The 16,101-nt window shown below is 35.8% G+C and overlaps 1 protein-coding gene across 1 annotated transcript in view; it reads right to left on the minus strand.

The window, feature by feature from the left end:
- Positions 1-1,530: 1,530 nt before the first annotated feature.
- The window catches only part of LOC124722880 (vacuolar protein sorting-associated protein 13A-like), a 752,258-nt gene continuing 737,687 nt past the window's right edge, over positions 1,531-16,101 (minus strand). The window contains exons 65-66 of the mRNA XM_047248017.1: positions 5,839-6,007; positions 1,531-3,792 (exon numbers count right to left, since the gene is read on the minus strand). Coding sequence (XP_047103973.1) covers positions 5,867-6,007 — 141 coding nt within the window. The 3' untranslated portion in view covers positions 1,531-3,792; positions 5,839-5,866. The remainder of the gene's footprint in view (positions 3,793-5,838; positions 6,008-16,101) is intronic.

The raw sequence follows: 16,101 nt of genomic DNA on the forward strand, positions 1-16,101 counted from the left end.
TAGATTTGTTACCATTAGGTCTGATCAGCAGTTATGGATAGGCTTTGGAGCTCAAGTGGAAATCCCTGGAGGGGAGAAGACATTCATTTCAAAGAGCACTGCTGATAAAGTTTAGAGAACTGGCATTTGAAGCTGACTGCAGAACGATTCTACTGCCACCAACATACAATCTGCATAGGAACCACCAAGATAAAATACGAGAAATTAGGGCTTGTAGGGAGATATAAGGATAGTCATTTTCCCCATGCTCTATTTCCAGTAGAACAGGAAAGGAAATGAATAGTCATGGTACAGGGTACCCTCCACCACACACCATATGGTGGCTTACGGAGTATGTTTGTAGCATGGTATTTTTAAGGAATATGTAAAGCTCGTTGATATTACGCAAGAAAAAATATTTTTCCACAGTTGAAATGCCAGCTTTTACATTTACAATGTTAATGTCCTAGTGCCACTGTGCTATATGGTATATGTGGACAAGTTGGTGAAGTTGAGGATGCTCTCCACCTCAAATAATAATATATTACTTTTCAAGGTGCGACTAGTATACGTCATATACTTATCCAAATGATCAACAAGGCAGCTGAGAGATGCACAGAAACCACCAGTTTGTAATCTACTGTAACAATACATTCATTTATGCAAATTTCTTCTGGGACTGTACTCATTGCAAGGCACATGAAGATTAATGAGATTGACTTACACAAAGCTCATGTTTCAGTTTTTACGCTCTTAGCTCTATGAATTTATCTCATTGATAATAGTCTAGGACACTGGATACTACAAAGTGGAATGGCTGAGTTTTCTCTGTGCCCTTTGGACTTCTACTGCATGGTCAGACCACAGGATATTGTGTCCTGTAAAATAAACTGTACAGTCAGAGCTTTGAGAAAAAATTGAAGCAGCACCTCCATGAACCTCAGTGATCCCTTGACAAGTGTTACCTAGGCTGCAAACTGTTATTGCTCCTCATATCAGTCATGTCTGTAATAATGTCCAGAATCAAATATGACTAACATTTATTTTCATATTCCGATGTAAACTTAAGAGTTTTCAAGATAACTCACTATTTTTCTCACAATATGTAAAACCTCTGTAATAATTTTAAGTTTCCCATAGTATATTTTTGATGGTTTACACTATTCTGCTGATGATAATGTTAGACATTTATCATCTACTCAGGTGAGCTGTAACCACATTTCCCCATGTCAACCATGCCAAAAGTAGTTTCGTACAACATAACTATCATAGTTTCCAGTTATAGAACTTTCCTGTAAATTTTAGCAGTCTTTTAAGGCTAAAAACCAATTATTTTTATAGTTGTAGCGATACAGTGGTATGTATATGCGAGGCTTTAATTTTCAAACAATTAATATTAGAATTGAATGACTAAACATTCATGAAGAGTGATTCCTACTCTTCCGGATGAGTGTGTTCTCTCTCTCTCTCTTCCTCTTTGTGCCTATAATCTATATTAATTGATAATTCTAGGGTGAGGTCATGGAGAAAAAGAGAAGTCAAACATAATAGTTACTTGCAATTTGTTCATATGTTTTTATTTCGGTACATTCTGAGCACTTAGAGCAAAAGTGCTTAAAAATATTGTGAATTGACCAGTTGTTATTAAATTTTTATGCAACTGCAGGTAGTTTACATTTGCAAAGTTACATGAGTAGTCCACACATTTAATGTCACAGGTAATTATTAATATATGAGATGAACTATTGCACGGACAGTCTGACGTGCAAGCCAATAAAACTTACAAGGAGCAGAGTGGAGGTAAAAACAAATAGCCACAGAGGCCAATCAGAATTGCCCCTTGATTAATAAAATACTTTCACCTCATGATAATAACCTTCTTTCTAAAAACAGGAGATATTATTAGTTATGCTTTTTATGCTATACCCTGATCACAGACAATCACCTCTTCACACTGACAGACTTTAACATTGTTAGTAGTTGAGGCCTCAGTTGACAAGTGAAAAAGGAACTGACCTAGCTGTAGATCTAACTATTGTTCACTTTCTGCTGATGTGATTTTTAAGATTCAGATTCTCAACCAAGTCAGTTATATGATAAGCATTTGGTACTCCCAGTAGTTTGGTAATGCACTATATCCACTCTAAGCTTTTACCATTACAGTGACACAACTCAAACTCTATGGCTTAAATTTCATTTTGAATATAATTATCAGTTTACAAAAGTGAGAAGAATAGCATAATAAGAAATTTATATGTTTTATCTTGACCTTTAATTCTCATCTGATATATGTATCAGACACCAAATGGTTTTCACTATTTTTGGATTTCGAAAATGATTGTATTATTTTTCAGAAAATGTATCGTAAATATATATTTATCAGTAAATGAACTAAAAACACAGCAATAGGATTTTTATCAGTACAGAAGGTGAAATAGAGTAATTTCCTCAGTCAAGCATAGTGTCAAATAACATAGAAACTGTAATCACAAGTCTTTTCCCTGAGTTTTATATGGAAACTCTTTCAAGTAATGCCAGCAACAGATAGTGGTTTCCTCCAAATACATTATACTGGTACTTCCTTTCTTCACAAGATCGTAACAGAATCAATATTTGTATGAAAATGTTTGTTATTAGTATTTTAATGTCTTGATTAAGATGAAAATACAAAAATAATGTTATTTCATTCTTCTTCATTTTAAAATTCCTATTAATGCCCACAAAAATTCCACTTTCACCTTTTTGAACTCTGTGTAGCAGAGTTTTAAAATGCTTGAGCACCAATATTAATGTTGTATGTTGTTACTGAACTTCACTCCTCTTGCTTCCTATTTCTATATCAAACAGAATTATTAGGCTGAGAACTTCATGAGTTTTATATTCAAATCAGTTTGCTGTGAAGTATTTGAACTTGGTTCATATATTTTAGTATATATCTATCTGTATACAAAAATACATTATTGAAGAGTATCACATCATGACATTAGTAGTTCTTAATGTTGTAATTACTGTAACATTATTTTCATGTAAATTTCAACAACACTTACAACATTTGCACAGCAAGAGCCACTAATTAAACACATATTTCTATTTCACCATAAGTGTACTGTGTAATATATTACTGAAAGTCAGTTAAATGATGGTATTATTCTCTAAGGATCTTTATCAATCATAATATTTAAACTTCGGATTGCGTTAGTGAAGTTACAGAACTGACTTTACAGAATAGAAAAGTTGAGAGGAGAAATGAAATATGGTATATTTTAATCACAGAATCAACAAGAACTTCTCCTTCATAGATTTTATTCTGATGAAAATTCTATGTTTCTGTATGAAGGGAGTAATAAATTATGTTTTTGAATGCAAAATGAGTAGAAATTTTTCAATAGTTTGTCTATCAGTAGTGATATATCAGAATACACCAGCACAGTATAGCAACAGGAGAGTTATTTCACAAAGTTTAAGGGTACATCCAAGCACATATCATAATTTTCCTTTTAACTTATGAATGATATAGATTCCTTCCCATGTTAATGTCACAGCAGATTTAAACTCAAGTCTGAATTTTTAATACACATTCTTCCAGACCTGTTACATTCCATATTAAATAAATTCTTGATACTGCATTGTTATGTACCTGTAAGTGAATAAGTCAGGTAACATTAAGTAGATTATCAAAGTGTGTAACTTCTGGCAGGTATTATGCCATGAATATACTTCTAACAAACTCTACATCATTGATATTCCCTAATTATTATCTGGGAGGTTATATCTCAGCAACAGGTTATGCCACCAACACTTGCATATGGAAGCCTGAAACAAAAATTACCAAGATGGCAGGTATGAGGAAAGACATATTGTTCAAACAAATGTTGAAATGCAAAGTTATGATTACAAAAAATATATAATGTAGATCATAAGATGCTAAAGTGTCTCACAGTTCATAAATTATAAACCAGCTGACAATCTGAATATCCTAGTGAGTTTTACTTTTTAGTTCAAATTTTTCATCTCTTTCTGAATTACTTCCCCATAAATTTTAAAGCTATTGTTTGCTTATTTTAAAATATTTTTATTGGGACTGTGTAATGCAGTTCAGTTTGGAAGGAGAGAGTTTCAAATTTCTACTAATGTTGACAAATTAGTGAACAGTGTAGTACTATTTTCTTACCACATGAAATAGCTTCTTTGAAAAATATAAAAATGAAACAGTACTATACACTAGGTATAATAAAGGTATAATAAAGGCCTAGTATTCCAGAGGAGAAAATCTCTAATCCCCATTTGATTATTCTGATTTAGGTCTATAATTGTTTCCCTAAATTACTGACATATATGCTTTATGGTTTAGTAGATGATGTGAGGCTACCCTCGGAGATGTGATATGGACATTATATTTGACACATAGCAAATATCATTCCAGAAAGGGGTTAGGAGCATTACAGTTTTGGAAAAAAAGTTTGTCAGTTGATGTTATTACTGTGTTAGGAAAGGAATATCCATCTAGTATTAGAATGTTTTGCAGTAAAATTTCTCCAGCCATATACGCAAAAAGTTTTGAAAATAGATGTACAAATGTACTTCAGACTACCTTCATCCATTATAAAGACTTAAGGACTCATGGTGTTAGCAAGTATGGTGCTAGGATGACACCTCTTATGATGGAGAAACAACTGATTTTTTAGCATGTGCAATTTTAATACACAGATATGATATATGGTTAGTTTAAACAGAGATTGATGCACAAGAATGATCATTAAGCATTAGATTTTGAATGAAGTGTTCAACTGTAAGAAAAATATTCACTGGTACGTGGTAACACTTATATGTGGTGATGATAGAGAAATTATCAGTATTCACAAAGTGAGCAGCAAGTAGTTGATTACTGCAATGAGCAGGTGACTAACCAAAATTTTCAACACATATTTTGTATCTTGATAATTCGGCTACTTTATCCATTTGGATGACTGAGCACATTAAATCACCCACTTTTTGGACATGGGGAGCCACGTGGGCCCTGAATCTAATCTGCCTCACATATTAACCATAGGAGTGGTGTGCTGACCAGCCTGGATGTTACTTTTAGGTGGTTTTCCACATCCATTTCAGTAAATACCATGATGGTTCTCATATCCAGCCTCAGTCAGATGACCCACAAAACATTTGCTACATTTGGTCATGCAGAATTCACTATACATAGACAGGTACATGGGGAGGTTATGGGGAGCGAAGAGGGAGGGAGGATCAAGGTGAAGGGGAAGGAGCTGGCAGTGGATTTAAAATACCTTTGGGAGTGCTGACCCAGTGGTAATAAAAGCACACATACAACTTTGTTGACTCTTCATGAAACTGGAAAAGCCCCCATACCAGTCCTGACCTGACACTAGACGAATGTACCAGAAAGGAAGGAAGGAATTCCCTTACTTTGTATCTTGGAGTTCTTTCAGCTCTCACTGCATAGTATTGTTCAATTTGAACATGTACTTAATGAATTGAATTGAGTAACAACTTGTATTAAATTCCTGCACGGAAATGGATACAGGCCCTCATTGTGTACACTTTGGGTGTTCAGCAACAGTACCAAAATAATCTCATCCTCCATATTCAGTCTGCAATTTCCTTTCATTTTATTGTTAGTGCACTGTCTTTACTGTGAACTATGAAGATGCATTATACAACACTGAGCTTTAGTTGGGCTATCTTGTTCATTACTGTACCATATTGTCAAATTCTAAAATATGTGATTTTTTTGTTATTGTAGTTTTCAAACAAAATTACAGAACCTTAGTGAAGGGGTGAGGAAATTTAAATTCATGTTGCCTCATTTCTTACATGAATGAAAGGAATACTACGTATTACCTTCAAAACACTGCTATTGGTCATCAAGTCACACTTCTGCTGGGCATGGTTTGTCTTCCATGCTCAGAATCATAACAGCTTCAGTTTTATTCTGAATCCACTCCAGAACAGCAAGATCCTCACATACCACATGCCTCTCATCTCCAGAAAAGAAATTGCAACTTTCATCCTTCAACAAAAAATATGTTTTGTTAGTGTTATTAATACTGAAAGGAAAAAAAAATATTGTTTGCGGTTGTTGAAATCTTGAAAAATCAAACACATATGGCTGTAAACTATGAAATTTATTTTTATATCTCTTTTTTGTCTTCTTCAGAAGCTGAATTACATTGCTCAGCTGAACTGAATGTCACAGAAACAGAAACATATACTGTCACATACATAAATAATCAGACTTTGTACATATAATTTAAAATTATAAACTTAACTTAAGAGAAGGGCAAATGACATAAGACAAATGAGAGAAATGAAATTAACTTAAGAAAAGGAGAATTGACTTTAAGAGAAAAAAGGAGACTTAGTGTAATGTAAGAAGCCTGGGGTGGACCAAATACTGAATCAAAAAGTTGTAATAATCTCGAAGTGCTTAATGAAGTTTCTGGCTTCAAGCTGGTCATTGTATACTTCCAAGTACAATATTTCAACTGGACACTTTGCATTCAGTTTATCATAAACCCATGATATTTATTTGTATTTACAGTCAGTCTACAAGTTGTTATGACCCATCACAGACTATGGCTGCACTTGAACCACTTGTGGATAAAGCATATAGTGCTTCTGATTCAGTTATTTTACCTGAGGAGTTTACTTACTTAAAAACAGTATCCTGAGAAAATAAATATTCCATTCGCTATCAGTCAAAGCTAAAAGCCAGCTGTTGGATATGAAGGACAGTTTGCCAACAAACTTAAAAAACTTTCATTCCATACCTTGTCAAAGATTTTATTAAGAGAGCCAGAGTTCTCCAGAAATTCAAAGTGATTTTGTGCCTACCATTTAAGGATTCATACATTCTATAATTGTAAATGGAGGATTTACTGCTGTCGAAGATGGGAGTTTATAAAATACCACTGCAGTTTGATATGCTTATATAGGTCAGGCAACATGCACTATGGAAGAGCTGTGTGCTGTGAACACCAATGCTGCACTTGCCTGTTGAAAGGTATCAGGAATGCTGTTGCTGAGCACTGTATTTCCACTGGACTTGCAATGGAATATGAGAAAAAAGAATTATGTTTACTGTAACATAATTATGAGACATCATTATTACAGCTTTCACACTGATGTGCATAGCAGAAAACCTTATTATCCACCACAGTAGCTGTGGAATCAATAACACATGGAATCCTATCATTTACAGTAACTGCTTTCAGTGCTGATGACAGAATAAGCTGAAAGCCATAGTGAGGTGAAGTTTTCACATTCATCAGTGACACTGTCTGTGTCCTCAGGTAGTGTGAATAGTATTATTCTTATTATCATCACTGTCTTTTGCTGCCTCACATAAAATGACTGGCAGGTACCCAGTTGAAGTATCACACTTGGAAGTAAAGGAGAACTGGCTGCAATCGTGAAACATTAGGTACCGAGTATACTGAGAAAACTTCAAGAAAAAATAGATAAGCCACATCCAATGAGTGGGAACAGCAGGCTGTCCAAACTAGTTTTAAACTATATGCCAGCAGGGAAAAGAAGTATCAGATTAACAACTCAGAGGTGAGTGCAGCAATAGGCATTTGTGTGTAATTCTTGAGAGAAGAAGAATGACAACTTTAAAGAAATAATTCTGTAGAACTGGGATAGACTGCTAAAGCAGTGGCACAAACACTTCAAGAAATAAATATTTCAGTAACATGCAGTAGGTCACAAGTTATTTTGGAACAACCATTCACAAGCCTTTAGAGCTGTACAGTGTGATTCAGCTAAGCTGTTCACATCAGATATTTCCTGGACTGCTTAACATACTGTAATTCTGCTTTCAACCAAATAAATGATGAAAGAGTCCTCAATGAATGAATGAATGACATATAGTCTCTTTTCATATAATTATGGAGATATCAGTACCACCATTGCTTTTGCAAATGGAACTATAGTATTTTCTGCTGCTAGTATCATAGTTCTAAATGAGATGAATTCAACAGTGCTTAACAGTTCAAAATCCAATTAAATTGTTAGAGAAACCAATGTTTAGAACTCCAGATTTTCTACTTTGAACATGAAATCAGTTGCTGTCTCATGTGGAAGATTGTGTTGCTCTACGGAACTGCTGTATATGGCTGATGGGGCAAATCACACTTGCCCACATGCTGTTAGACTGACACACCAACTGGAAGGCTAAGGGTGTGGTATCTACCGATGATACACCACTTAACTACAGTAACAGTTCTGCTCTCATTTCTGGTAGAGCTTTGTAAGAAGGGTGCATGTCAGAAATTGAATAACAGGGAACCGAGGTACAAAGATTGTTAAATTGTACCTTCACATTACCAATTTAATGTCAAGATACACACTTACAATATACAATTACATCATCAGCAAGAAGGAAATCACACTTACTTAAAATTCCATTTATGTTGTCAAGTGTTTGGAATGACCACTGTCTACTGAAAGATACATTTGCAGCCACTATTGCAAGGACTTTTGGACATGCTGAAGAGATTCTTTTGGTACCACTGCATATGCTAGAACAGTTTGATGTTTTAAATCCTTTTGGGTCATGAGAACTTGTGCATTGACTTCATCTTTGAGTTTACAACAGAGAAAATAGTTGAGTATCATGAAATTGGGTGAATGTGCAGGCCCACTGATAATACCTTCACATCCTATCAAGTGACCAGGAAGAAGGTGGGTGAGAACTTCACTAGCCACAAGTGAGTAGTGAAATTTATACTCATCATGTTGGTACCACACATTTCTACATATCTCAAATGTTACTTCCTCCAGGAGAGTCATCAGCACTTCTCCAATAATCCCAAAATAAGTGTTCGCACTCCACTGCCTATGATCTGACTCAGCCAATGTGCATTCTCAGCTGCCTAATAAATCATGTTTCTTACATTTAGCTTTCTGTGATCAGTAAAGAGAATTCTCTGAAGAAAAATATCATTGTCCTGATGTTCCATCAGAACCAAGTGACAGACTTCCATGTGTCTTCTGGAGCCCCACTGGTTAATCATCGATGGAGTGACACATAATACAGATGGAAGGCCTTTGTATGCAAAATGTGAACAATGCTGGGATAACTTATTCCAGAGGTAAGTACAATTTCTCTGGAGCTAACATGTGGATTAGAAGCAGCAGCTGCCAGAAAATCTATTTCATTCATTCTGTTCATTCCTTACCCTTTATGTAGCATTCTGGTACCCTACCAATAACAATTTTTTGTACATTTTCTGAAATGTCATTCTTGTTTGGCTTGTCAGGATAATTTTGTGTATGAAACTCAACTGTGCTCTTTGCATTCCTTCATCATTCTCCATTAAAAAAAATACATATTTACTTTTTCTTTTTATGAAAGACATTTATTGTTTCAAACTAACCTGCACTCATTACATGTGAATGTCACAGACAGAATGAAAGCTACATTTCCTTTGTGATTCATTGAACCAGATATCACAGAGGTGCAAGACTCTGTTTCCTCCCTATCCAGTATGAAATATTTCATTATTTGAGCATGAAATCATGAGCTTCATCATAATACAGTAATAAGCTTCAGTTCAAAATATATGTAGACAAATCCTACAAAAAATTTATAATTTTTCAAAAACTAGTAGTTGGCTTTTTCAAGAGTGAAATACTATAGAATTCATTATTTTTAGAACTACGATACAAGCAGTAGAAATTACCAAAGTTCAATTTGCAAAATTTGAGTTGATGCCAATATATCTGTAATTAATATAGGTACAAAAAGAGACTACATGTCATTTAGTGGGGACTTTCCCACAATTCACAGGGACAAAAACAGAATTTTGGTATCTTAAACAGTGCCAGAAATATTTGAGGTAAACAGATTAGCTGAATCACCCCGTATATTGTCATCATGACATAGCACAAGAAGAGCAAAGACTGGAAACTACCTGATATATAATTAATGAAAATATTTCAGTTTCATACATGCATGAAAGGCATCTTTGGATTTTTCCCTTTTTGACACTTATCAATTTAGTTCCCTCTTAAGAGGCAAGGAAAATATCAACTAAAACAGGTACCTTCCTTTTTTATTGTTTAACTTACTATCAGCAGTAGTGTCATCCTCTATAATATAATGTAAATTATTTTAGCAAGATAGAATGACAATATGGTATTATCTACAAACAGTAAAGTCTTGTAAAGATGTGCAATAATATTTGTACAAGCCTAGTAATAATGAGTTAGCTAGACTTCTACATTGAGCTCGGGAATCACATAAGACAAGACAATACAAGGCAACTCACCACAGTTAAAAAAAATTGTCAAAAACCTTTCACTGCTTTTAGAGGAAGCAGTCATCTATTACCATTTTTGACCTCATTTACTGAATGAATTAACCTGAGAAATATTTCCAGAATGAAATTTTCAGTGTGCAGTGGAGTGTGTGCTGATATAAAATTTCCTGGCAAATTAAAACAGTGTGCTGGACTATGTCTCGAACTCAGGGCCTTTTCTGATAAATATTGTTCCAAAGTAGTGCAAACTTCCATATTGTATTTGCACATCTAGAACTATACATTTTTATTCAGTGACATTTGGAATTTATTGTTAAGAGCAGGAACAATGAAGTATCATTAATGTAACATTGTATGTACTTTATTGATACTATTAACAATGTTATTCATGCTGGGAATGGACAGCTGGTTTCCGCTACTTGGGGTCAACAGGTATACTTGCCTTTTATGTAAGAGCAGTCTGCGGTTTATAAATTGTGGTGCTGACCATCATTTAGTGCAAAGTAGAAATATAAGTGCCCAAAGATAATCTAGACAAAAATCATAAAAATGAAGATATGTTGTAACCCTGAACAGAGTTTTGAAATATTACAAGAACTTTGAAGAACAATGGCATACAACTTGATTAAATGTATGCATGTGGTTAAATAAGAAAGTAAAAGTGCCAGTATTCATAAATGGAAGCTCTATGTTATTGTATCATGAACAGTACCATGAAAGAAACGATAAACGGTATAAGTAAACCAAACGATAATGTGCCCTATTATTATTCCAGACAGGTTCATTAAACAAAGTTCAGACAAATAAAGGTTGTAGTGGAAAAATGAATCATCATAGAAATATTTGTATCTGAGAAAATTTTACGGTGCACAACAATTTTAAACTAAAATGTTCTCCTGTCTCTGAGACAGATAATTATTTATTAGTGTGTATGAACTTCATCACTGATGTCTACAGTCATCTTTGAAACTGGCAGTCAGCTCTCACTTTGCAGTGACCTTGACAGACAGAGTCAACACAGGCTGAATGCAAACATTAAAATAATAATTCATCTGTGAAGGTCAAGATTTCTGCAGAATTGTCTTTTTATGTCATGTTCTTTCGTACTGGTGTGTGGTTCATGTTTTTTTGTGAGGTCAAAGTATTTTACTCACTGAGAAGTTATTTAACACAAATAAAGTGTGAATTGCTTATAAACTGTGCATGTATTTGAAATGGAATCAACTGTTTCCACAGTGGTGACTCCATTTTGAATGGTTTTCAAACTTATTTTCTGTATGTGCACACAGAACAGTGGATTCCATCACTAACACAGCAGTGACAGAGGAGCTCCAGAGTTTGATTTCAGCTAGCAACATTGTGCACCACCAGCTACACTGCATTACAACAACACAGGCAGTGGCAACAGGAAAAATATCATTTGGCTCACAAAAGCTGAGTTGTGGCTTACCCATGTGGAAGCCATCTTAAAATGCACTGGTGTTGGATGCAGAACAATTTACACTGGTTACAGCACATCTGGATTTGGTTATTATCAAGCAATTGGACCACGTTTTCCATCACCAATAATATTCTGGTCTTAAAGAGGCAGTGCTCTAACATTTTGTATTACCACCTGATTCGTGGTCACGTATAATTATTGGAAGTGATGCTTGCTACAGTGGTTCTGCATTCACTGCACACGCTGGCAGGAAATTAGCTCCTGTCTGAGCAACCTTAGGAGATCTTTTGGCTATGAAGATTGCCACAAAATATTAGAGCTGTTATGTCCACCTTCATGCAGTTCCCTGTTTATGACATGCAAGGACGGTGCTATCACTATTGTGTATATAGACAGTAACATGTGTGGCGGGAGGCTCTGAACCATGCACTAACACACTTGTAGCAATGGGAAGCCTACACTTGCACATTGCTTCGCCAAATGCAAGCACCACAGACAGAACCATCTATGAGTCAACTGCTGAATGAGTTAGCAAGGCTGAATGCCAGGCTATAATTACAGGAGAATTATGAAGGCTGTAATAGTAGAAAACAAGATTTAAAATGGCGTTGGGACCACAGATGCTTTGATGAGGCAGCAAGACAGGGCACGAACCATACCTCTACCTGGACACATGCCAGGAATGCCAGTAAGGGAATGCACTCATCCAGGACACTCAAAGCACCTCATGTGCACCAGAAATGCAACATTGTCGGCAGCTGCAGGCCCACCTATATTATTTACAAAGGACCGGAAATACAATGATATATTCTTAATCAATATTGGACCCAAGGTAAGTCTATAGCCAAAGAGGCTGGACAAGTGCTGCTCATATACAATAGTTCTACTTCTCACTGCTTTTAACAATTTGGCAACTGAGACATTTGGGAAGAAGGAGCTGACTTCAGTGCTGGATGACATCTTCCACTCTACTTGAACATTTATTATTGCAGATATGAGAATCCTGATTTTGGAGACCAATTTTCTCTGTTATTTTTCTGTGATGCTGGAACTGCTAAACCATTGCCCTCTCTCCTCTCCTCTCTAACACATTGGGCCACATTTTGGGTGATGCCACTGATATGTATTGAGTGAAGATTTCTGGGCTGTCCACTTCTTCCATACTGAAAGCAGAATACTTAATGTCAAAACTGTCTGAATGCAGAATGCACATGTGTGGATTACATGAGAAGACCTCACATTCTACATCGCATGAACTCATGGAAGCTTCAGAGTTCAGGAAGACATTCAAGGTACTTAAAGCAAAGATATGTGAAGTCGATGTACTATGTGCTAAAGAATAGTTCACTATAAAGGTGTTACAAGACAGCAATGTTGAACTAAAGAGTACTGTGCCCACTACACAAAATGAATTTAACAAAACACTTGAGTTATTGTAATGCTTATGAGACTTCTACCATGTGGTTTCTCCTACTACTACCATCATGGCCGAGGCAAAGGTGGATGATGACCTCGACCAGCAGCTGCTGTGAGAATTCCCAGTGTTAATAGATCCTGTACTGGTGAAGAGCAAAATAAGTCACTCCGCTCAGCACCATATCCAGATAATAATAGGGCAACTTGTTGCTGCCACACCTCAGCAGTTACCTACTGATAAATTACATAGTCTCACAGTGTGTGGGCATCACCTCTGCAAATGGTAAAGAAGAAGGATGGTTCATGGAGAATGTGCAGCAATTAAATGGGCTTAAACACTCACACCATTCTGGACAGATACTCAGTTCTCAACATTGCCAGCTTTAACAACAGTGTGGTGGATGTTTGATTTTACAGTGTAATAGATTGTGCAAAAGGTTTCTCACAGATCCCCATTTCTAGAAATGATAAGTATAGAACTGTGATGGATACTCCCTTTAGGCTCTTCTAACATAATACATTGCCTTTCTGACTATGAAATGCTGCCCAGACTTCAGATTGTTTCATGCATGAAGTGCTACAGGGGTTTTCATTCATTTTCTGTTACATGGATGATATGTTGCTACTTTCTAAAACAAAAGATGAACACTTCAGGCACTTACATCCACTGTTCAAAAGGCTGGAGTGCCATGGGGTCATGGTCAATTGGGAAAAATGTGTATTTGCCAAGGAGGAGGTACAGTTTCTAGGCCTCTGAATATTTCTCAGAATGTTACATTATTATAGGCAACACTTGCCACATTTAGCTGAGGTTCAAAACCAACAAATAAACTGCTGACAAGCAAAAACACATCTGGAAGCAAAAACGTTCCTTGGACTCATGGTGCTCAAAATTCATTTCAAGACCAAAATTCATTTCAGACACTCTGTTTCTGGCACCACCATTGCTTTGATACTTGATACAATCCAAATCACTGTGGGCACTCCATTGCAACAGTACATCTCCACAAGCTGGCAGCCTCTGGGTTTATTTTCGAATAGCCTGTCTATTCAGCAACAGCAGTGGAGGACATTTGATGGGGAGACTTTTGCAATATACATGGCTATAAAGCATTTCTGGCCATAGCTAGAGGGCTGAATCTTGCTACACATTGCTGAAAGGCAACTTTACTAAATATTTTGGAAGAAATAGAAACTTTCACAGTGATGTAAAAAACATCCTGACATTATTTTAAATGAACAGGCTGCTCTAAAAACCACAAAAAATCTTTGAAAATTTCACTAGTATACTTTCATGAAAACATGTTTCTTTTTTCTGCTAACAAAGATAAGCAAAATACTAGTGAAATACTAGTGGCGTCATATACATTCTGTGACGTATACCAAAAGTAATCTTTGCGTGTACAGCAATTGCTAATGACAACTGCAATTCTTTCATAAAAAATTCCTTATGCTGATTAAATTTTGTATATAAATCATGTAATCATATTGTTGCATGAATATTACAAAATATTGTTACTGGGATATACTAGAGAATATTACATATAAGGCAAGTTGAATTACAATGAACTGAAAAATCACAGCTATGTAAAACTCTCCAATATACACTGTACGTAACTTATTGTAAGAAATATGTAACTTTTATGTAATACAGATGCCAGTGATGATGAGCAATGCCCAAAACAAATCCAGTGAAATAAAATACTACCACAAAGCAGCTTTTGGCCAACAATTAATTAATGACATGGTATATTTACAGTTCCTACAAGCTGCAGAGCACCAAATGAACAAGAAATCAACCTTTCTTTATACACAGTAACACCTCATAATTTACTCACGTCTACTTTCAGATTAAATTCTTTCCTTACAAACCTGTTAACCATAGAAGTGCATTTGCAAAATTAAACTACTGCAAAGACAGGGTCCCAACAACTTTCTCAATTGTTGCTGCTTCACATAATACCCCTCCATTACCTCATGTTACCTTTACTGGTCAAGTCCTCCACCACCAAGATTTCAAAAAATATCTACAAGTAACTCTTGATATAACCTTGTCCTACAACAAACACAGAGGAAAAACTGCAGCAAAGCAGAAATCTCACCAGAACATCATACTGAAGCTGAGTGGTACCTCATGTGGTGGAAGAGCTACAACACTATGATGTTCTTACTTAGAACTGTTTCACTCTGCTGTCAAATACTGTGCTACAGTGTGGCTTAATAGCTCACATGTGAGAAAAAATTGATGTTCACCTAAATACTGCAATGATACCATTAACAGGCTGAACCACATCTACTGCTCTTCACTGGTTACTGCCTTTAATCCACATTGTGCCATCAGTTCTTTGATGACAGAAAGCCCTTCTCAAGGAACATGAAGAATTAATTAAAATTCCTCAGCTCACAATCCTCTCTGATGTGTCTGCACTTTGAATGAGCTGATTAAAATCCAAGCAATCATCTATCATACTGGCACCATTGCTGCAAGCAGTGTATTTTAACATGAGCAGGAACTGGTCAGAAATGTGTAATAATGTTGCCCATCATGAATATCACACTCTCATAAGACCTAGTACATGATCAGCTGGCACAGAATTACCATGAGATGCTTGGAAAACAATTAATAGGATTTGTACAGGCTATGGCATCTGAGCAGAAAGCTTCTGCCAGTGGTGGACAGCTTCATCTTCTCAATGTGACTGTGGCAATGCACATCAGATCTTCGAATACATAGTAAAAATCAGAGACAGCTCTTGAATGGATTGAAAATGTAGATATTACTTTCTGGATTTATATGATCCAGTCTCATAAATGTGGCCACCAACTCTGTTCTATGTCAATGTGCAATAATCTCTCTAAGACGGCAGGTAACAGCACACCCAGTGGAGGACATATAAAGTGTATTGAGGGATGTGGAAAACAATGCAGTTGTTGCTGTAATGAGGAAGTGGAGCAATTTATCTGGTATCAAAAAGGGCATGA

Source organism: Schistocerca piceifrons, chromosome X (genome assembly GCF_021461385.2).
Source record: "Schistocerca piceifrons isolate TAMUIC-IGC-003096 chromosome X, iqSchPice1.1, whole genome shotgun sequence".
NCBI lineage: Eukaryota > Metazoa > Arthropoda > Insecta > Orthoptera > Acrididae > Schistocerca > Schistocerca piceifrons.